The sequence below is a fragment of the Schistocerca cancellata genome, chromosome 4 (genome assembly GCF_023864275.1).
Source record: "Schistocerca cancellata isolate TAMUIC-IGC-003103 chromosome 4, iqSchCanc2.1, whole genome shotgun sequence".
NCBI classification, from domain to species: domain Eukaryota; kingdom Metazoa; phylum Arthropoda; class Insecta; order Orthoptera; family Acrididae; genus Schistocerca; species Schistocerca cancellata.
In genome coordinates, this window is record NC_064629.1 from 872,547,060 (window position 1) to 872,571,597 (window position 24,538).

General features: G+C 32.6%; 1 protein-coding gene and 3 non-coding genes across 4 annotated transcripts in view; 3 read left to right on the forward strand and 1 right to left on the reverse strand.

Annotated features, from left to right (window-relative positions):
* The window catches only part of LOC126184483 (dynein axonemal heavy chain 5), a 976,026-nt gene that overhangs the window by 720,073 nt on the left and 231,415 nt on the right, over positions 1–24,538 (forward strand). Inside the window, exon 52 of the mRNA XM_049926874.1 lies at positions 2,236–2,462. Within this exon, the coding sequence (XP_049782831.1) occupies positions 2,236–2,462 (227 nt within the window). The remainder of the gene's footprint in view (positions 1–2,235; positions 2,463–24,538) is intronic.
* Positions 3,834–3,908, reverse strand: Trnat-ugu (transfer RNA threonine (anticodon UGU)). The gene has a single exon. It is a non-coding gene; the product is annotated as a tRNA-Thr (tRNA).
* On the forward strand, positions 4,545–4,619 carry Trnat-ugu (transfer RNA threonine (anticodon UGU)). Its single transcript has one exon. It is a non-coding gene; the product is annotated as a tRNA-Thr (tRNA).
* Positions 4,985–5,059, forward strand: Trnat-ugu (transfer RNA threonine (anticodon UGU)). The gene has a single exon. It is a non-coding gene; the product is annotated as a tRNA-Thr (tRNA).

The window sequence follows — 24,538 nt, forward strand, 5'->3', positions numbered from 1 at the left end:
TGTCACTGTGCACAGTTGTTCATCATACCCACTGCTAACGTTTCTGTGCTGTAGTGACATCAGACAATCCACTTTCTGTATATTAAGCTTTCTCACAATATAATGGCTAACTCACTTGCTCCAGAGGAGACACTTTCAGAATGCTGCATGAAATAATTTCCTCTATCTCCTATCTTCAGCAATAAAATTTTTTGTAATGAACTGTTTTCCCTTTCTGTGCTGCACCCCATTGGAATGTTCCCACTGGTCGTAGCTGAAGGTGTGTCTGCCCGTGCAAATTGCACCGTATTTTTATTTTTTCCCTTGCTTGTTTTCTTAGATCACCTCACCAAATGCCGCACGCAGTACTCTCGCTATGACGATTCGAGTTGTTTGTACATACCTTCACCCTTTTGTATGAACATGGCTTCACAGGGGCGTTGCCATTTACCATTAATTATAACCATTACACTTCCTCAAAATTCAAATATCTCGTGATTCCAAAATTTACTTTGGTTCGCTTTGATTCCTATTTATTAAATAAAATTTAAAATTTTCTACATGCTAATCTCAAAACAGTATCAATAATTATTTTAAAATTCGCAGTTTTACAGATGTAATTTCAAGATCTCTTTCTGCATTCATCTGAATTAAATCAACTACAGAAATATGATCTTTTCCCTTGTGTGAATTGATACTCCACCTTGCTTGGTAAAATTTCTGCAGCGTTAGGTAGGTAGAAGGAAATCTGTTATTTTCGGGAGTTTAATTACTTCAGGGCTACACTAGTGCTCTGAAATCCATAGTACTGAGATCTGAGATCTGTTAGTAGAATGATAATTATGTCGATCTTAGCAAGAGAGGCTTATACATTTTTACGGTATGTTCTTAGATCAGATTCATTTGCAGCGTAATAGTCATTTGTTTGATTTACAATTGAAATTCATCCCGCTAATACCCTTTTTTCTACTTATTTTATTATTCCGGCTGTGTTATGTATTAGTGCCATCGTGCTAATCTTTTTGTTTGCTTAAGATTTAATTCACTAGGTACGTCACTTTACCTTTTTTTACTCTTCTGTCTGCAGAATTGTTTGTTTACTCTTGTTTGGTCTTGTTTGTTTTGCTCTGAAGTGACCTTTTTTATGTATATCTATTCGTCAGTCTACGGTGGGTTCCTGTATTTGTTGGATGTACTATTTTGGGCATGTGTATGAGAGAGTACCTTTTCTCGGTTGTTGTATATAGACTTCGATCGATTTCGAAATTCACCGATAATATTTTCATACACACAATACTTTTTTTTCCAAAACGAAACGTTTTACTGTTGTCATTCATTTGGGTCATGGGCGTCATGTCTAAAAGGTACTAGATAAACCATTAAGTTCATTTTCTTATCTAATTTCAGCAAACGTTCTAGAGAATCTGTGATATTCCTCTGAAACTCTTTCAAGAGTCATTCTTAATCACTGTCTCGTTCAGTGAGAAGTTCGTAATAAATCTGTGAGCGTTTGCAATAACTTCCTTCATTAGCGCACCACAGGAATCAATGGCAAGGTACGGCAAGCTACGATAAGCTAATTTAATATCATCTGCATCATTGGAGCTGTTGTGTCCAGTACCTATTCAGCGAGTTGACGGAAGGGAAAAGGACATCTGATGCCAGAGAGGCTGGAGCTCGCATTCTCCCTTGTGCTGTATTGGCACGAAGTGCAGGTGAGAACAAAGTGCAGGTAAGATGTATCCAGAATCTTTGGGACTTGGACGTATGAGGTTTGGTTTCTCCGGATTCTGGTTGACTAGAACTATATTTTATTATTATGATCATTGAAGATATAGGCATGGCGCAGTAAGGCGACTATTTTCACCGTCTCGACTTTCTTACTACTGAATTCTGATCATGGAAATTTTCTTCTCCTTGCTTCGATTCCTCTGTCTGAGTATTCTCCTTTGACACTATTCTCTTCTTGGTGCACATCAGCACTGACCATGGTCCTTCTTGGGACCATCCGCAGAATTGTCCTTGCCTAGTCGGCACTGACCTACTTATAGGACTTCCCTACTTCCTAATTCTGGTTTAGTACCATACAAACGTCATAAAATAAAGCTTATGTTCTTATGTTGTTTCCGCTTCCTAAAGTACCACCGTTTCTCCTGAAGCACATTGTATGTGACACTCAGTACGATTTTGCTGCCCAGCTCACTTGTGTGTTATGATCTAAAAGGAAATGTGATGTGAGAAAGCAGTGGTTTCCAGGTGGGAGAGAAGTTCCGGAACCGCGTAATGCGCTTCCCTGCACTTGTGTCGGGGTGCACCATCGACTGGTTCCAGCCCTGGCCACGGGATGCTCTGGTCTTGGTAGCGAAGCACTTCCTCACTGACTTTGAAATCGCTTGCACCGCAGAGGTCAAGTCAGAGTTGGTGAATGCTCTGGGATCCATACAGGATGTGGTTGCTACGACATCCACAGAATACTTCCAGAGGTATGTAACACCAAGACAAACTTACGTCCACCGTGTCTTCAGCTTCAAATTATACATTTAGTTACTTAGTTACGTGTTCCATAAATCATTAAAACGATTCTTTTATCGAAATGATGTGGAATGAGTCACTTTATGGGTATGTATATTTCATCAGTGTTATCAATAATGAACATATTATTTTTAACATTAACTGAATTTCCATCAGTACTTGGCACACCATGATAATAATATTAAAAGGGAAAACATTTCCTAATGTCTTGCCAAATTATATTTATTTGGTCACGAACTGGCATGCGGCTTCTTAGGCCAACTTCAGGTGACAACTGAATTCACAAACACAATGAAGCTGACATGGATATTATTTATACAGAAGACATAAAAAATGACAAAGTGTTTACATAGGAAAACAGAGACATTAACGTGTCTGAAATGTTACCAGGGTATCGAATTTCACACCAGGCTTTGTAAGTACTGAGTACTTGCTGCATGCCATCGTACAAAAAATGTGCAGTTTTATTCATTTTCTTCTTCTTTAGAGTATTATTAGTCATGGCAGAGCTAGAGCCATTGCTGGAAGCTATTTGTTTGACAGTTTGAAGTACAGTTTGAAACACTGATTGGGATTATGGAACAGATGTGAGGTGTGCACCACTGAATGGAAAGCTGCATGTCTGTGGCTGTGTGGATGCACCTGCTGTGAGCCTGCAGGGATTATCTTATCTGTAGGTATGTTTTTTTTCTGTAAATGCCAAATATGCATGTTCTTGTACTAATACCTACCTCAAAACAGAATAATAATTACTCCCACTTTCAAAACAAGTATTATAGTCAGCCTGATGGTCTACCTATTGGTTCACCACTTATTCCTATACTATCTGAAATTTACAAGGACCATTTCGAACAAATTTTCATACAGTAGTAGCCACTGAGTAGGATGTTTTGGTATGTTCTAACTCACTCATACCTCATAAGTTAGCTCAATAAAACTTACCTAGAACCTAACAAAACATTCTACTATAATCCACTCTTCTGGTCTAACTCACTTAAAAAAATTATTAATAATGAATATTTTTCCGAATCACATTACCAATTTTCAAAAATAATTATTTTTTATATGAAAGGTGAATGTAAGAAACTAAAATTTAATATATTTTTATAAAAGGTGATCATAAGAAAATAAAAATCTTTTTTATGAAAGGTGAACATAAAAAAATAAATAAAATAAATATATATGACGGTAGTATCTGTTCCCGAAAGAACAGTTACCGTCAATGACCATGCAGCTTTACTAGAAATGAAATGATAATTAAATAGACACCCTAGCTGCAAGCAGGCGTTGATATACTTCATTGGGGACATGTTGAAAATGTGTGCCCCGACCGGGACTCGAACCCGGGATCTCCTGCTTACATGGCAGACGCTCTATCCATCTGAGCCACCGCGGGCACAGAGGATAGTGTGTCTGCAGGGACTTATTCCTTGCACACTCTCCGTGAGATCCACATTCCCAACATGTCCACAACACTACATTCGTAGTGCACCTAATAGAAGTTTGCCCATCATACTCATTACTCGTGGCAGATTAATCTACCAAGTCCCGTACGAGTTCGGGCATAGCGTGTGCGTTCGCACAAGAAGGTCAAAGGCCGGGAACCCATATTTTTAACTATATATGACGGTAGTATCTGTTCCCGAAAGAACAGTTACCGTCAATGACCATGCAGCTTTACTAGAAATGAAATGATAATTAAATAGACACCCTAGCTGCAAGCAGGCGTTGATATACTTCATTGGGGACATGTTGAAAATGTGTGCCCCAACCGGCACATTCTTTCGGGAACAGATACTACCGTCATATATAGTTAAAAATATGGGTTCCCGGCCTTTGACCTTCTTGTGTGAATGCACACGCTATGCCCGAACTCGTACGGGACTTGGTAGATTAATCTGCCACGAGTAATGAGTATGATGGGCAAACATCTATTAGGCGCACTACGAATGTAGTGTTATGGACATGTTGGGAATGTGGATCTCAAGGGGAGCGTGCAAGGGATAAGTCCCTGCAGACGCACTATCCTCTGTGCCCGCGGTGGCTCAGATGGATAGAGCGTCTGCCATGTAAGCAGGAGATCCCGGGTTCGAGTCCCGGTCGGGGCACACATTTTCAACATGTCCCCAATGAAGTATATCAACGCCATAGGCAGCTAGGGTGTCTATTTAATTATCATTTCATTTCTAGTAAAGCTGCACGGTCATTGACGGTAACTGTTCTTTCGGGAACAGATACTACCGTCATATATAGTTAAAAATATGGGTTCCCGGCCTTTGACCTTCTTGTGCGAACGCACACGCTATGCCCGAACTCGTACGGGACTTGGTAGATTAATCTGCCACGAGTAATGAGTATGATGGGCAAACATCTATTAGGCGCACTACGAATGTAGTGTTGTGGACATGTTGGGAATGTGGATCTCACGGGGAGCGTGCAAGGGATAAATCCCTGCAGACGCACTATCCTCTGTGCCCGCGGTGGCTCAGATGGATAGAGCATCTGCCATGTAAGCAGGAGATCCCGGGTTCGAGTCCCGGTCGGGGCACACATTTTCAACATGTCCCCAATGAAGTATATCAACGCCTGCTTGCAGCTAGGGTGTCTATTTAATTATCATTTCAATAAAATAAATTATGGTGAATGTATAAAAGTAACTAAATTTCAAAAAGTCAAAAATTTTCACATGACAAATTCAATATCATGAAATTCGTTATTTCTGTTTTTAAGTTTCTTCATTCCTTTATATTTCGTTTTCATCTGTACATTTTCAATTAACTGAAAATCCCAAACAGTAATTAATTTAGAATATCTGTCGGGTAAAACAATCTTAAACTCATTATCAAGCTCAATACAATTTTTTTCTCCATATCTAGTATATAAATATTCATATCCAGTAACAATATGCAAAACATTTATCTATAACTCAGTTATTTTTTTTATCTCTATCGAGATACTTACATTGTTGAGCTTCTTGATTACTCTCCATTTATATAGAAAAAATTTTATTAGATTTTTATAATTTGTAATGACCATATGGTAACATATCTGTTTTATTTTCCAGAACATATCTTTTGGCATATGAGGACTCAATGCTTTCTTGTTTATTTCATCTGTGTATATTTCATGTTCGAATCATTAATTCTTCTGTACTGTTCTCTATTGTTAAACAAACAATCCTTATGATCTTCTTAGTTTATTGTAATTTTGACAATACATTTCATAATTCCTTTAGATTTTGTCTCTATCTTATAACCAACTTTATAAGCATACAGTTTTGTTCTCAGGCCACAAAATTCTTCCATTATTTTTCCATTGCATTCATGTTCCATTTTTCCCACAACTTTCTTTTTAACTTGTGGAGTGCCATAAATATTATTTTCAGGATAATCACTAGTATCAAATTTATCAATCATCGATTTCATATCTTTGTAAAAATCTTTAGTTTGTATATTATAGATATAACTGTCTGTTACTTGATAACACAGTTCCATATTTTCTCCTTAATTTGCTTTCATTATTCTATAGTGAAAATCATACATCAGTTCTTTAGATAAATCAAGTATACTGATTACAACATAGATATGTTTATTAAATGTGATTTTGGTCTTATTCGTATGAATAGCAGCAATATTTTCTATATATATTGTTCGTGCTTTAAAGTTGGCTTAGCTATTAATTTATCGCATTTCTTTTCATCTAATACTAAATACATATCAACTCTATTCGTAAAATTTTCCATTGTCTTACCAAATATGAAATTATTCATCAACTTGTAGAAATCGATTTCAAATTTATTCTTCACTTTACTTCTCATTTCTGTATTTGAATCTATATACTTCTTCAAGCAATCAGATTGTTTATATTTTAAAACTCTGTGTATTTTTGTTGATTTTATTCCTAATGATAAATACTGTTTAAGATTTCTATAATGAACTACATATTTATTTTCGATTTTAAGTGGTCAACAATTTGCTTTATTTGGATCCAGGCACAATTTTATTTTCAGGAGCTAATGGTAAACCTTTACATACATCATGTAATTCTTTTGGATACTCTAAATCTACTTAAAAGATATATTCAGTTTTAGCAGAATCTGTAATTTCACTTCTTTTGGCACAATCAAAATTATTTGTTTCATTCCATTCAAATTCACCATATGGTAAATATTGACTCATTCGATATTCATATAAATTATTTGCATCTAAATATGCTAGATAATTCGATATCTTTTTAATACCAAAACCCTTCCTATATTTATTGTTTGCTTTAATGTGTCTTTTACAATACTGTGATATTCCTCTTCACACTATTTTTTCAAGAAATAAAATCATATCATAATCATATAATAAATCTAAATCAATTTTTGTCATTTTTAACATAGAATACCAAGATAATCCTGGTGCAGTAAAATACCAAGATGGATCTAAATAATATGCTTTTATACAACTTTTTCTAAAATTTTCAAATACATGAGCTAACAATAATACGTCGGTTTTAAGATATAAATCATGATATTCACCTAGCCTCTTGATATTACATTTTTTCCAAACTAATTTGGATGGTTATAATCTTCGTCAGATATTTCACAGTCATACAGTTTACTGTAAAATTCTTCCTTTGCTGGTAATTGTGTCTCATCAAATTTTTCCCAAGAATCCATATAATCTTATGGATATACACCCAAATTGAATAACCCCTCCAAGAAAACGTTTTTAATATTTTTCCTTTGATCCTTTTTCAAAGTGATGAAAGATTATTAGTTGAAAAAGTCATAAATTTAAATGTGTCAATAAATCACATTTTCAAACTTTCTGTTCTCTTACCAAAACTAATATATCTATCTTCACTGTTTAGTATTAAATCTATTTCATTTTCATCATAAGCAAGTCCTGTCACAAACAGATGTGAAACATATCCTGGTTAATAATGTAAAAACTTTGGTACAAAACTCAGATATTTTAACTATAAATTACATATACTACATAATGGATTTATAAATAATCCAGTTAAATGATCATGATGATGAACCTTTTTATTTTTGGTGAATAATGACTGTTACACAATGTACATTTTTTCGCTCTTGCATATCTTGATTGTTCTTTTGGAGTTAATGGTTCCATTACTTAAACTTCAGAATAAATTCTTACAATTTCTTCAACCTATTTTTTATACATTCAATAACATTTTTATGAAAAAATGGTTCTCTATAAACAACAGGATCTTTATAATATCCATTTAAAAATTTAATATCATAACAGAATCCACTTGATTCATGCTTCTGATATGCAACTGTCTATGAATTTTCTGGATTTCAATAGTAAACTTTCAAAATGAACATAAATAACAAATAGAAATTTCTGTGTATGTTAATAACTTTTAAACCTCGCATAGGAACCCTTCTCTGGCATTTCTACTTTTAATGGTTTGTTAACTAAACAGCTTGATGAGTGATCATCTAACTTTTCTTCACTAGCGAAATGAAGTAAACACATATCCAAATAAATTTTACTTCTTCATGTTTATTAATTGGACTCGAAAAAAGGCTACATAAAATTTTTGTATAACATTATTGTGAATTTCTTTCTTTCTTAAAATTAATGAGATTTATATATTTCTCTTTCTTACTTTTTGTAATATTTAACTGATACACTTGACAGTTTTCATCAAATGAATAAACCTTCACAGATCCATTAATTTTATTTTCAATGTTTAGAATATGATCAACAACTATAGGAAACTCAAAAATTTCAATTTTCAGATCGAGATCAACACCAACATTTTTATATTTCGTAAATCTTTTTGAATTTTTATGCACAGAATGTAAAGCAGATTTTATAGCCCACAGAAAACATTTTTGATCATTATTTGTAACATTAATATACTCTTTTTAATTTTTATTTTTACTGCTAATTCGATTAAAGATGAGCCTCTCAATGGAACATATCTGTTCATTCCTAGCTTTAAACCAATGATTGTATTTAATCTCCATCCTGATCCACGTGCTTATAAATCACCCATTTTTGGTAAATGAATTAGTTTACCAATCTGCAATTTTTTAATTATCTGTCTTTCATTTGTGATCCTACAGTTATCTGTATGGAACTGGAATACTATAATATTTCAGCTTGTCTGCATTTGGTACTCGTTAAAAGTCTTAAATTTATTATTAATTCATGATGTATTGTTAGATTATTTTTTACAGTTTTACTAATTTTCGGTTTTACTGCAGATAAGAAATGACTAGGTTTAATTGAGTTTATATTATTTTCAAAATTTATAGTTTGTAATCTAGTTTCAAATGCAGTATCAACTAGATAATCTCTAACAGTACTTCTGTCTCTTCGTTTCTCGAATAAATTAGTATAAAAGGTAATAGTGTTACTTTGTTAGTTCTAGTTTTGTTTTTCTAGTAAAAAATATATAGAACTCCATTCATAATTTGTAAGTGATCAAATTTATTAATTTCTTGTAGAGCTTTAACTGATTCATTTTAATTAATTTTTAAACAATTGGTGTAGATTTTGGTATAGTGGTTTGTGTTGATATTTTTTATTATTTAAATTTGAAAAGCATCAATAACATCTTTAAAAAGTTCTAAATAAGAACGATTATATAAAGGATATATTATTGCTTCATAAACATCTGAATGATATAAACCCAATGAGTGACCAGTTGTATGAACTACAAATTCAAATAAATTTCTTAGCTAGTTTATCAATTTCCATATAGCAATTCTCATCTACATTCATGTGGATCTCTACAGGATCATTATTATAATTTGGAAAAAAATGCATGACCTACCACATTATCTTTTCCATCTAATACCGTTGAACATCGATGACAAGATATGTCATGTGTATGTACTCCCCTTTTACTTATAATTAAACTATCACAATTATTAATATTACAAGCAAACTGAATATTAATATATTTTCCAGAAACGAAATACTGCCGCTGTTACTTTTAAATTTTTTTATTTGGCTCTTTATAATTCCATTTTAAAGTTTTCTTATTCCATTTATAGATACTAGTTCTATAACTACCGAATATTTTTTTCACCACATCTAGGTTTGTTCATACAATTTAAAGTTTCTTCATGTAACTTACCAGTTATCTCACAGTGTGTGTCAGGTGAAATAACATTATTAATTCTCTTAATAAATCATCATTCACTTGAGTAAGTATCCTTTCATCTATCTGGATATCTAAGTACCCAAAGTCATACAAATATATAATTGTTTCATTCTAATCATCTGGCAGTACTGAAACTATACTTTTCAAAACCAACAATATCAGAACTATCTTCATTTATATACAGTCAAAATATTATAATATTAATCTATTCTCAAAAAAAAATCACATTTGTAATAGACTTTACTTTTCATTAAAAGTTTTAGTAACTCTTCTACACATTGGCCAATTAATTTATTCATCTATCCCCCTCTTTAAGAAAAATATGATTACACCTTCTTTTTACAAATTGATGAGTTTCATTACTTAAGCCTTTGTGGAATCAATAATTATTTTTGTAGAAATGATTGATAGTTCTTGACATTTTAAAATTATTTCTCAATTAACTTTATCTTTAAATCCCATTATAAAATCTTCAGATAATTTTTGTTCACCTGATCTTTCTTTCCAATTTAATTTATCTTGAAATATTCTCATAAAATCTTCAGACAATTCTTGTCTATATGATATAATATTCCAATCTAATTTGTATAGAAATTCTCTAATAAAATTCTTAGATAATTTTAGACAATGAGAAATAAACCCCCAGTTTAATTTATCTTGTAACTCCCGCATAAAATCTAGATTATATTTGATATACTGATATATCTCCCCAACTGAAATTTAATTTATCTTGAAATTCTCTTATGAAATTTTCAGATAGATTTGATTGACTTGATATAATATCCCAGTTAAATTTATCTTGAAATTCTCTAATGAAATTTTCAGATAAATTTTTTTTATATAATATTCCAACCTACCTTATTCTGATAGTCCCCTATAAATTTTTCAGATAAGTTTTCTTTATTGATATAATACTCCAGTTTAATTTATCTTGAAATTCTCTTCTCTACTTTTAGTTAGGCTGAGTTCTGAACTTATATTTCAATCAATTTTATCTTGAATATCTCTTATTAAATCCACAGAGAACTTTTTCTTGTCTTGTTTAACTATCCAATCTAATTTGTCCTGAAATGTATAATATTGTTATCCAATTTGATTTATCTGGGAATTCGCTTATAAAATTATATCTTTACAGAGGATACAAATTAATTTAACGTGAACTTCGCTAATAAAATCGTCAGATGAATTTTGTCCTAGTATTAACATAAGTTTCCAGTCTAATTTATCTTTAAAATCTCTCATAACAATTCATAATATTCTGATATACATTTCGATACAATTTCATAAAATGAATCACTGTTTTTAACATACTCAACGATTTTATTTCTTTGTTTCAGTTATTGTTAAATACATTTTATTTAATTTCTTAAATTGTAAATTTTCAAATTTACAATTAATCAATGCATTTAGTTTTTATTTATCCATTTTATAATATCCTTTGATTCTAAGGCCTTTTGCTTTAACTTTTAATTCCTTTAAAGTGTCATTTTTCACTTCACTGCTATTTTTTATTCATTTCTTGATTATTAATGAATTCAATAAGTTCCTGTTTCTCATTTTAGAATAACCTTTAATTCCCAGTTCTTTTCCTTTAACTTTCAGTTCATTGACTTTCAGGCTATTTAGGCTCACCCTTTATTACAAATAATATTTATTAGTTTTGTAAAACAATGAAAATTCAACAAAATAATCCATTATTTGAAGACAAACATGTCTCAATTACTAATAATATTTTAAACTTTGTTCATTATACAGTTTCAGCATTCCTCTACTTGGAAAATAAAAACAGATTTTCAGGGTATTAAAATACCTGACAACCCACAATACATAACATTAAATAGTCAGCAGTCCAATAATATGATCACTTAAATAAGAAGTAAATATACATAATTTTGTTAAAAAATAAAAAACTAATAAAAAATTATGTTTAATAAATGCAACCAGTTCCACCGACAGTTGAAGCATTCATAGGACTGCATCCAAGTATAATACATAATGATCCTCTTGCTTCAGAATATGAATATATTCCAAATGAAATGAAAAATATAGCACAAAATAATTTATGTAAAAGAATCTAGATTTTACTGTTAGAAATTTTAAGACACCAATAAAGGGTTTAAGAACTAAAGTATTGATGAAATTAAACACTATTATAGAACATTTGAGAATATATTAATTGATTATCTTAACCACATGTAAGACTACAAAATCATTCAATCTCGACAACTTGCACTCAAAACTGAAAGTAAATTTCAAATAAAAGGAAAGAACTAGAAGAAAGAGAAAGAATGCTTACATTACAAAGATGTAGTAAATAACATTGTCCAAACGAAAAAAGAAAAAACAGCATTATTCTAGAAAAAATATTCTAAAGTGGGTTGAGTTCAATCAAATTTACATTTTTAAGTCGTTTTTATACTTATAATAGTGGTCGTTAAATGATGACAAATTATTTTTATATACACTCGATGATCTCATAATTACAAATGCAGGAGAGCTTCTGCAAAGTTTGGAAGGTAGGAGACGAGGTACTGGCAGAACTAAAGCTGTGAGGACGGGCTGTGAGTCGTGCTTGGGTAGCTCAGTTGGTAGAGCACTTGCCCGCAAAAGACAAAGGTCCCGACTTCTAATCTTGGTCCGGCACGCAGTTTTAATCTGCCAGGAAATTTCATATCAGCGCACACTCTGCTGCAGATTGAAAATCTTTTCTGGATTACTATATTTGTCAACTAATTTCGAAACTAGTTCAACCCACTTATAATTCCCCTCAAGAGAAAATTTTTTCCACATCTTTTCTTTGATTCTTCTGTTAGGTCTTTCAACAATAGATGCTTTTAGTTCAGCAAAAGTTGAATAATGATTAAAGACATATTATTTCATCAACTGTTGAAAATCCTTATTATAAAATTCTTCTGCGTTGTCTTTTTGTAAATGCCTTGGTTTTCTATCAATAAACATTTTTTTCAAAAGCATCATCTACATTCCTACCTGTTTTATCTTTAACTGGAATTGCCCAAGCAAATTTTGAAAAATCGTCTATGACAGTCAACATATATTTATACCCTATATTTATTTTTGAAATTGCTTTTAATTTTCCAGGGTCCATTTCAACTACATTTCCTTGCCATAAGTCATCTCATCCAAAAGAAATTACATTTCTTCTTTTAAAGTTATTCTCATGGGTTTATGTCGTTCATTAATAATGTCTTCATGTGTATTTACTCCTTTGGCTACAATATTTTTAAAACGAATTCACTCAGTTTTACATACTGTACTAAGAACTTCAATCCTTTGTCTTCCATTTTATGTTGTTACTCTCTGTGAATTATGTGTTCAGTAAGTTTCTTACACTTCAGACAGCAGATATGATTTTCCATTTATGTAGAATAAAAACTTAGTAAACTTTAAATTATTTCTTCCAATATAAATAACTTTACATCAACTTTAACAGCTTTAACAGAATCTTTTAATCTTATAGTTACAAAACTTGATTTATTTACTATTAATGCCTGAACAGTTATTTCATAAAGATTATCATAAACACTGAATGAAGCATCACAATCATTAAGAGATAGTACTTTATTTGTATTCCGAACAATATCAACAATTTTTTTAAAATAATCTTGACTCGAAATTGTGTATTTTTGTTTGCCTCCAGTCATAAATGTAAATTCAATAATTTGTTTATCATATACTTTTTCTTTAAGATTACTTAAATCGTTTAAATTGGAATTAAATCGGTTTTTGAGAAATAATCTGCAAAAGCTTTTTCTATTTCATTTTTGTAAAGTAATTGGTTAGATTAGTTTTATTGACATAATTATTCAACTGTGTTTTGTAACATATTCTTTTCCTAAATATAGTCTTGTAACAGAATCATAAGCTTTAACTGGATCATTTATATTCACACTCCTTCTACCTTTACAGTCAATATGTCCCTTACTCACATTAAAGATAACATGTAACTCTTTATGGAGTTGTTTAATTAAACTTTCTATTTTGCTTCTAATTCATCCTTTATGATTTTTCCATGAATTGCTTGACCTTTAGGCTGCATGTGATTTCCAAAAATGTCAATTTATTAAAATCAAAATATCGTTACACTTATAATTTATGCATTATAGTTTCAAAATAAATAGACACAAATGTCCATATTACTTCATCAAAATTCTGAATTCGTTGTCCATTATAGTACAACTCACTTGAACCAAGATATTTAATCAATTCTTGTGAAATATTTCCACCAAATGAACCAGATAATTTTTTTTCCTATTCTTATAATAACAAATCCAATGAGTACCAGGATAATCAGATGTATCTAAATTAACAATTCCACATTCTAAATTTTTTGGTTCATTAGCTAATTCATTAATTATAAAAATGCAACGAATATATTCAATTTTTTATTGTTTAATTACTTATTCTATGTCAAAATTGGACAAAGGATTTCTATTCTTTTGTATTATTCGATTTTTTTCTTTTTGGGTTCAATGCCAGCTTTCTATTCCATTACTCCATTATGTCTTTTTTGTTCTTCCAATTCTGCATCAGTTGTTTTCTTGTTTATTCCTGCATTTGCAATTGCTGCACTTCCACTGGCAAGTGAACCAATAGTAGCTAGTTATGGTAATGCAGCTAATGATAATGCAAGAAATCCATCTTCATGTTATGTTAGTCCTTTTCCTTCTTTCCTTTTTGTCAGATATTCAATATTCTTTTTCACAACAGGAACACCTAATGTAATAAGTAAATTTTCACCAGTTTTTTCCCTTTCTTCCTTTTTTGTGCATCCTTTAAAAATTGTTCAATATTATGTAATTCTTCGTCATTTATTTAACTTTAATTGATATTGATTTAGTATTGCAGCAAAGTATCATCAATTGAAAAACTATTCATTTACATAGATTAAAAATTTATAACAATTAATATCTTTAGAATCCACAGACATTTTTGGCAACGTCAGTACCTATTCCTAATTTTCGTTTCCCATACATAATTCCTCTAACTGCAGTCACTGGAAATATTTCTCCTAATGAAGCATCGCATGCATGCATTCTTTTTCTTTTGCAGCTAATTGAAGTTCTTTATCAGCTTCATGTCTAGATTCTAATTCTTTCCCTGGATCACCATGTGGTAATTTTTCTTCTAGTTTAGTAAATGGCCCACAGTATGAATATCCTAGTAGATGCATTTCTGGCATTGGTAAATTATTTAAAACTTAATTTACTAATCCTTTACCAGGTTTTTCGCTTTCCCAAAATGTATGTTCTAAGTTATTCCAAAATCTAATCAAATATTGAATTCCTTTTCGACTATTAATTATAAAACCACTAAATTTCTTTGTTAACATTTGCATTATTCCAACTTTTTCATTATGATAATTTTTATTTCCAGTTAATTCTTCACCAGGAATAACTGTTAATCTATCAATTAACTAATGGACATCATTCATCCAAATTCATTCCACTGGTTTTGCTGTATATTGTTTTACTAAGCCTTAACCAAATTTTTGCAATGAATGGTGTAATTTCTTTTGTCTCAATGCTGGAAAAAATTCATCAACAATATCCTTTATCAAATATTTGTATTTATTTCCTCTACTTGACTTTATTTTATTTGGATTATTATCAGAATATAATGCTCCTGAATGGTATAACATATCTGCATAATTTGATAAATCAGAACCTGTAAATAATGTATTCGTATCTTCCATCGTTTTCTGTTTTTTAGTTAAAGGATTCATTAATCCATCTGTACCATCATATGTCCTATCGCCAATGGTTAATTAATCTCCATCAAATTTTGCTGTTCATTTTCAACAAATTTAAATGCACCAACAGGTCTTAATTCCAAAACTTTACCTTCACTGTTATTAATGTACTCTAACATACGTTCACTTACATTTATTTTTTCACATTTTTATCTGTTTTGTGATCGTAGTTTCCCATTTGGCCATTAATTTCTTCTAACTGATAATGGGAATAAGTAACCATTTGCTTTTCAACTTCTCTATTTTCTTCAGTAGTTTTCAAAACATTATCACCTGATCCTTTGATTCCTTGTTTAACTTGTTCAATAGCATCAATAACTTTTTGATCTCCTTTTTTATATTTTGCATATTTTGTTCATGGTTGTTTTCCCAAAGCTTGAATTCTTCTTTCAATTCTTCAGCTTTCTTTCTATTTTGTATAGCGGTTTTAACACTATCTGCATCGTATTTTGCAAACATTTATTAGAGATGAAAATACATTAATTACACATTTTTAATGTCTAACGTTTATGTTTAATGTTTATGTTATTATGAAATTCTGTATTTTATTTCTGAACTTCCCTTCATTCGGTTTTCTAATCATGTGTGTCATATGATATCCAAATTGATCATTCCAACATTTACCACATATTTCTTTAAAATAATCAAACTTTAAATCTCCACCAATGAACTCATGAAAAATATGATTCAAATTACTGTCGGAAAATATTAAAAAAAATATTTTTGAATAAGTTTGAGCTAAATTAAAAACAATCTATTCCTTTATGTCTTCCACTAGTGAAATATTCTGTATCTAGATTTTCAAGTATAAAGTCATCAAATATAACAACTGTATTATCTAGACATTAGTATAGTGCAATTATTTCTTCATTATTTTCAATAAAAGTAATTTTTGCATTGCACTTGCCTTCAATTTTTAACATCTTTTTATAAACTCTTGATATTTTGGTTGATCTAAACTTTTTGAATAAACATATAAATGTTTAATTTTATTCCAGTTTAACCATCCAGGTGCTAAAATATAATTGTTGATCAAACTGTTGTTTTTTCACAACTTCTTGGTCTTATAATCGCACATTGAATAGAAATTGGTAAAAGTTTACAGTGTTTATTTTTTAATTTGTTTTCTGGAATTCTTGTTCTTGGTTCCCTGTCTGTGTGACATAAGTCTTGACTAATTTTATTATTAAAACTTTTAATTTTAAATAGGTAGATATTTCAGTCAAGTGATAAATCATCTATTCTTAAAAAGAATATTAACTGTTTCAATAAAAGAAACTTATAAAAGTGTTTCATTAGTTGGTTTCTATTCAACTTTTTTAACTCCAAATATTACACCGAAAAATAATAAACTTTATGTTGATGGAGAAACAATAAAAATTCTGTTGTCCAATATGGTTTAAAAAGCGCAGAAATATTTATTCATTCGAAAAATCCTAATATTCATATTAAAGATGTTGACATTTTAAGTAGGGTAAATACTGAAAGTGATGTGAAATTATACGTGGCCAGAAAAGAGTGTTGGTAGTATATTAGGATTTAACAATAAAATTACTGAAGTTATTAAAAAGCTGTTGCTAAAAATTGTTCCTAAAATTATTCCATCTGAATTAATTGATGTACATTTTCATTTTGCTGGTGGAATTTTTGTTAAAAATACTGATTATTTTCATAGAGAAACTAATATTATTTCTCCATTTAAACCAAATGCTGAATTTGGAAGACCAATAATTTATTCACCACATTATCCTGTAGATATTCCTATTTTTTATCCTATTTAAGATTTATAAATTACTATGACTGATGAAAGTAAAAATCTGGTTGACTTTAATGGTAGTTATGTAACAGTAATTTTAAAAATGTCTTAATTAATTTTGTACTTAATAATTAATGAACAAAACCGAGAGTTATCAGTTTTACTCATTCCCTGTGAATAAGAAAAGAAAAAATAATTTAAATGCATCCAACAAGGATAAATAAATTAAAATAAATACTGGAGTTAGATGACTTCACCCGAATCACGTACAAGTATACATTAACTTTAGAATTCTTATAGCTAAACCAGATGGATCAGAATCAGATTATTCAACATTTTATGGAAAATCCTACAAAAAATTAATTGATAATTATGCAGCAAAACTATTTAATTTTGTGACAATAAAGAAAGGAAATAATAGTTTATTTAGAATCGAACATCCTCTTCTTTCATCAACAGGTATGGTATATTTGTCTTCATCTGTAAGTGATAAAATAAGCGTCGAAGGGCATAGTCTTAATAATAGAAAAACAAAGAGTAAGAAAAATGAAGCACTTTATCCATTATCAGTCCTTGGTGAATTTTTTTAAGTTTATAAACAGATAATGTGGGAAGGAGATTTAACAGTAATTTTACTAGGTCTCTTAGTTCTGGAGTTGCCAATATTAGAAAGCCTGATTGTAATGATGCTGGAATGGAAATTAAAAATACACTTCCTGGGAAGGAAAATCGACAGAAATTCGTGTATCAGTTGTTAAATATGTACCAAATTACAAGTTAGAACAATGAGAAAATATTCTTAAAAGTCCAAAAATTCCAATATGCTCTTATGAACCACAAACTGTAGAATTTGTAGGATCAGTGGTTAAAAAAATTTGAATTAGGTATCACAAATTACTATAACTCATTGGAATTTGATATACCATATTTTGTATTTGTTACATTTCAGGCAAATTGTGACAATGATCAGTTAGGGTCAGAGGAGTCCAAAAAGGACAATGTGGTGGTTGTTTTGCAGTTTGAATGAATTTTTAATTTTCATATCAAATTTTACAATCTTTTAATCGACAATACCAAGCTGTTAACGCGGTGTGATGTCTATCTAGAGAAAAAGAATATTAATGATTTTTATAAAAATATGTATCGAAAAGATGGATTTCATTGGATTTGTAAAGAAAGTGCATGGAGACATCACAAAATTAATGTTATATATGGAATGTGGTAAAATTGTAAATAAGTCTTATCTCAAAAAACATATACAAACAACAAATTATAAAAATCTTGTGGCTGGAAAATTTTTAGGTAAAGAATAGATTTCTTACATTCACCATAATGCCTTTTATTTATTTTCGTACATTCACCTTTTATAAAACTATATTAAATTTTATTTTCTTATGTTCACCTTTTATAACAAAATATTAAATTTTATTTTCTTACATTCACCTTTTCTATGAAAAAAATCATTATTTTTGAAAATTGGTGAACATAATACAAAAAATATGCATTGTTTTAATTTTTTAAGTGAGTTACACCAGAAGAGTGGATTATAATAGGATGTTTTGGTAGGTTCTATATAAGTTTCAGTGAGCTAGTGAGCTAGAACTGGGCTAGAGCGTACCAAAACATCCTACTCCACCGATTTATAAAATTGAGTACTGGTTTAGATATGTTGAGGATGTGCTGTGTTTCCTGGACCAATACCGCTAGACAGTTAGCTACATTATTACGACATTTAAACTCACAACATTAGAAAATTCAGTTTACAATGGACCTGGAAGGCACTTTTGTAAATTTCTTGGACCTTAATAAAATAACATGTCCACTGATAATGTAATCCTTGCAAGCTCCCAGCATCCACACAAACATGCAGCGTTTCATTCAATAATACATCGCCTCGTATCTGTTCAATTATCCAAATCTGCCTTTCAACAGGAACTACAAACCCTCAAACAAATCGCTTCCAGTTATGGCTATAGCTCTAACTTTATTTATAATATTCTACAAAAAAAGAAAATCAATAAAATTACTCCAATATTTCTATACGCTGACCAACAGCAATCACTCAATAGTTACAAATCCTTGTGCAAAATTCCATATGCTGGAAACATTTCATGCAGTCTTGCAAAAAAGTTAGGAGTCTCACAACTGCAAATCTGCATTTCATAATACCAATAACATACCAAAAATTCATTCAAAAGTAAATACAAACTGCAACCCTTGGCACAAAATTGTGTTTACAGAAAATCATTTGCAAGCGGTGTGAAAGGATATATATTGCTCAGTCTGTCAAAGTTGTGGCACTTTGACTACGTGGACGTGAGAGAAGCTGGCAATTCAGGAAATAATATTCGGACTTTGACGAAAATTATTCCGTAAGATATTGCTCAGATGAAATGTGCAAAATATGTCAGGTGGTTCATTTGTTTGTTTTCAAGACTAGCAGTTACAAGAAAAGCAAAAGCAGCTGATGTCAATTGTTTGAGAAGCTCAGTAACAAGCTTCTTCCATATAACGAGAGGGGTTTAGGCGAAATTCTGCAGGAAAATCTAGGAGTAGAATACCAGGTCACATTCGTCGTGAAACCGAGAGCCAAACTTTACCAGACGATGTAGGGGCCTTACACAGAGATTTTGATGAAGACGATCAGCTACTTACAGTAGGAGAAGTAGGAATCAGCCTGGCTAACTAGTTAGACTATACTATTGAACATGATCTGGAGCAAATAGGTGCAGCAACAGCACGCACTCTTGTAGGGTTTGTGGAGGTATTGCAGTGACATGACCAGCGCTGGCTTAATACAGTTATCAGCCATGTAAACAAAGAACTAAGTTGGTAGCTTTCGACTGAATCTAATTCTCATATTTGTGCTGTACCTGTGGCTTCAGCTGGGAGATGGAAATACAGAAACCATACCCAGCACCAGAATAGGAGAAGGAAGGATAGATTAGATGGACATCTTGAAAAAAGTGTAAGGGGGCCACAAGCACACAAGACAAAATCCCTGTGATTACTGGAGTTAGAGGAGCATATTTTTTACGTTATAGTTGGGTATAGACAGACATTTTTGAAAGAAATTAGAACAGATCAGAGGCATAATATACATAACAGTTTCCAGAAAAATGAAATTAGTTTGAACTCCATGTAACGGCATAGATGGAGAAGTTAAATATCAGGAATTACAGACCAGCATCATTTTCGTGTAGAGTCAACATGGAAAAAGGAGGAGTTGCAACATATGTAAGAGTTGGACACAAAGTCATAAATACTGAAACCAAAAGCTTTTGTGTAGATCAGAATCTAGAAGCATGTGCTTGTGAGCTGTTAGCGCAGACTATGTCTCTGGAAACTGTAACAGTTTACATATCCACTGTATAAAACTATAAGCTGTTTATGAGAAATAGATATGCATATTTGACTTACCTGTCAGACAAGAAGGGAAACAGATAGTAATTTATTGAAATTTCGATGTTCGTTTCTTAAAAGATGCAGGCAGGAAGAAACGAACTGGAACCATTATTTGATTGTTTCAATCTGATTTCAGTAGTGAATTTTCCAACTCTCACACAGTAAGAAAGCAGGACCCCGATTGATAACATTTTTATAGAGTTTGTAGAGGGTGAAACAACTAATGTGTACCAAGTTATTAATTTATCATCTGATCTTGGTGCTCAGTTAACAGAAATAAACAATGCAGCGCCTTACAGCTTTGAGGCGTGTTATTACAAAGCAGTGAGGCCTGTTACTGAGATCAGCGTTCAATGTTTTAAGGCAAAGCTAAAATGATGGTATGGGATGGGATATATATATATAGCAAAAGATGCTAATGCCAAATGCAGTCAACTGCAGCAAATTTGTATCAATATTTGAAAGTAGTTTTCCTACAATGTTATCCATAAAATCGCTTAAAAAAAAAGAAGCAAGGCATAGATAACTAAGAGAATTGAAATCTCATGTAAGGAAAAGATGGAAATTTATATACGTGCAAGAATAAATTAAGATCAGAAGTTACCTGCACTCTACCAAAATTGATGTAGAAGTTTAAGCAAAGTCATTACAATGTCCAAAAGTATGCACATCCTGATATAAATAAATACTGCAAATAATAAGGTTAAAACTACACCAATTAGCCAAAACATTATGACCACCTGTTTAATAGCGTTTTGTTCCACTTTTCAAACACAGTACAGATTCTACTTGCCATGGATTCTACAAGTTGTTGACAGGATTCGTGAAGTATGTGGCACCATACATCTACACATGGGTCAAGCAATACCCACAAATTACGGGATGGTGGTTTACAGTGGTTCCAATGGCTCTAAGCACTATGGGACTTAACATCTGAGGTCATCAGTCCCCGAGACTTAGAACTACTTAAAAGCTAACTAACCCAAGGACATCACACACATCCATGCCCGAGGCAGAATTCGAACCTGCGATCTTAGCAGCAGCGTGGTTCCGGACTTAAGCGCCTAGAACCGCTCGGCCACAGCGGCCGGCACTGGTTTACAAGCACACACCTGGCCCCTATATGTGCGTACAGGTCAGGAACTTTTTCTAACCAAGACATCAGTCTGAGTTCACTATAATGCCCTCCAAACCACTGCAGCACGTTTCTGACCTTGCAGTATGGACAGTTATCCTGCTGGAAGATGTCATCGCCTTATTGGGAGACTTAAAGCATGAAGCGATGCTGGTGGTCCACAATAATGGCATTTAGTTCAATTCTGTCATTATGTCTTTCATTATCACCACAGATTCCATGCAAGCCCAACTCAATGTACCCCATAGGATAATTCTGCCCTCACTGGCCTGCACCTGTGGCGCGGTGAATGTTTTGTGTTGCCAGTCGCCTGGATGACGGCGTTTGAAGACCCAGCCATCGACCTGGTGTAACAAGAAACGCGATTCATTCGACAGGCGACACGTTTCTGTTCATCCACGGTGAAAACTCAGTGATGCAGTGCCAACTGCAATCACAACTAACAGTGTCGTTGGATCAACTCAGGAACATGTAGCGCTCGTGTGATGTTAAGCTTCACGTTCAATAATGGCCTTTGAACGGTGTGCTCCGAAACACTTGTGCCAGCAACGGCATTGTACTTTGTCGCCATATCTGCCAGAGACCGCTACCTATCCTGGGTTACACAGCGGGGGATCTTCGGACCTCAGTTTTCTGTGATGAGACGTGGTCATCCAGTACCATACGGCCTACTCGCTATTTCATCATCCTTCAACCACTTTCCGTAGGTGCTCACGACAGTAGTACGCCAACAGGCGACCGACTTCGCGGTTCAGAGATTCTCGTTTCCAGCCGCAGGGCCATAAGAATGTGCCCTTTGTCAAAACCGATTACATCAGTGGATTTCGACATTTACAGCCCATATCTTCGCTATAATGACTGCCCAGTCGTCTCTCTTCCGGTTACATTCTTTCCTTACTGGATTACGTGCCCGCAACGCCACCAGGAGGCACTCAGTCTCGCGGTGGGCAGTGGTCATAATGTTTTGTCTCGTCAGGGTGCATGGGATATTGTCAAATAGAAGACAGTACACGCGGAAAGTTTAAAAGATTAACAGTAACAATGAAACTAAATGAAAATGTTGTGACTGATAATTAACAAGTTGCGAGTACCTTTAACAACCACTTTCTAACTGTAAAAGCAAAAATAGAGTTAAATGATTCAGCTGAAGAAGCAATAAAATATATTAAAAATAGCGAGTGATCAAAAAGTCAGTATAAATTTGAAAACTTAATAAACCACGGAATAATGTAGATAGAGAGGTAAAAATTGACACACATGCTTGGAATGACATGGGTTTTTATTAGAACCAAAAAAAAAGAAAACAAAGTATTGCTAGACGTGTGAAAGATGTCATGCGCGCGTCGTTTGGTGATGATCGTGTGCTCAGCCGTCACTTTCGTCATGCTTGGCCTCCCACGTCCCCAGACCTCAGTCCGCGCGATTATTGGCTTTGGGGTTACCTGAAGTCGCAAGTGTATCGTGATCGACCGACATCTCTAGGGATGCTGAAAGACAACATCCGACGCCAATGCCTCACCATAACTCCGGACATGCTTTACAGTGCTCGTCACAACATTATTCGTCGAGTAGAGCTATTGTTGAAGAATGATGGTGGACATATTGAGCATTTCCTGTGAAGAACATCATCTTTGCTTTGTCTTACTTTGTTATGCTAGTTATTGCTATTCTGATCAGATGAAGCGCCATCTGTCGGACATTTTTTGAACGTATGTATTTTTTTGGTTCTAATAAAACCCTATGTCATTCCAAGCGTGTGTATCAATTTGTACCTCTCTATCTACATTATTCCGTGATTTATTCAGTTTTCAAATTTATACTGACTTTTTGATCACCCGGTGTTATTCCGAAAAGTTTTTCGCAACTGGAAGTAGCATCAACATCCCTCACTGGAACTAATAGAAGTACAAACATTATAGAAAATGAAAGCTCTTGTGGCGTTGGTGGAATTTCAAACTCAATTCTGTAAAGGTGCTCTAACGTAATAAGTAATTATACATCTTTGACATTGTATCAGCTGCTGGGAGTGATATGAATTGTTTTGTTATTCTGAAGTATCAGGAACGCCAAGATCGCTAGTAAATCTATTTATTGATTACTGGTTTGACCGATCTGTGTTGTCAACATCAGATCTTGTACCTTCTGTTAATGCGCTGAAAGATCCGAAGATGACAGCACAGATCTGTCGAACCCTGTAATCAATAAAAAGATTTACAAGCCATCTTGGCGTACCTGATATTTCAGAATAATATATTAATAAGTAAAGTCCTTAGTGATATATGTAACGCATCACTGGCACAGCGAATTTTCTAGGCAGATTAAAACATGCAGTATGCTCGTCTAGTGTAAGATAATGAGAGCACTTAGCAACTTAAAGAAAACATTAAATATAATTTCAGATTTTTTCTGTACTTTTTCTGTACTTTTCCTTGCGTAGCGTCAAATATTTAACAAATTAACTCATTTGTAAGGTATTCAAAAGTGTGAAGCTGTTTTACACAGGGGCGTTAAATTCTTTAAGGAAACTGGGGTTTAATGTTTACACTACTGGCCATTAAAATTGCTACGCCAAGAAGAAATGCAGATGATAAACGGGTATTCATTGGACAAATATATTATACTAGAACTGACATGTGATTACATTTTCACGTAGTTTGGGTGCATAAAACTTGAGAAATGAGTACCCAGAACAACCATCTCTGGCCGTAATAACGGCCTTGATACGCCTGGGCATTGAGTCAAACAGAGCTTGGATGGCGTGTACAGTTATAGCTGCCCATGCAGCTTCAACACGATACCACAGTTCATCAAGAGTAGTGACTGG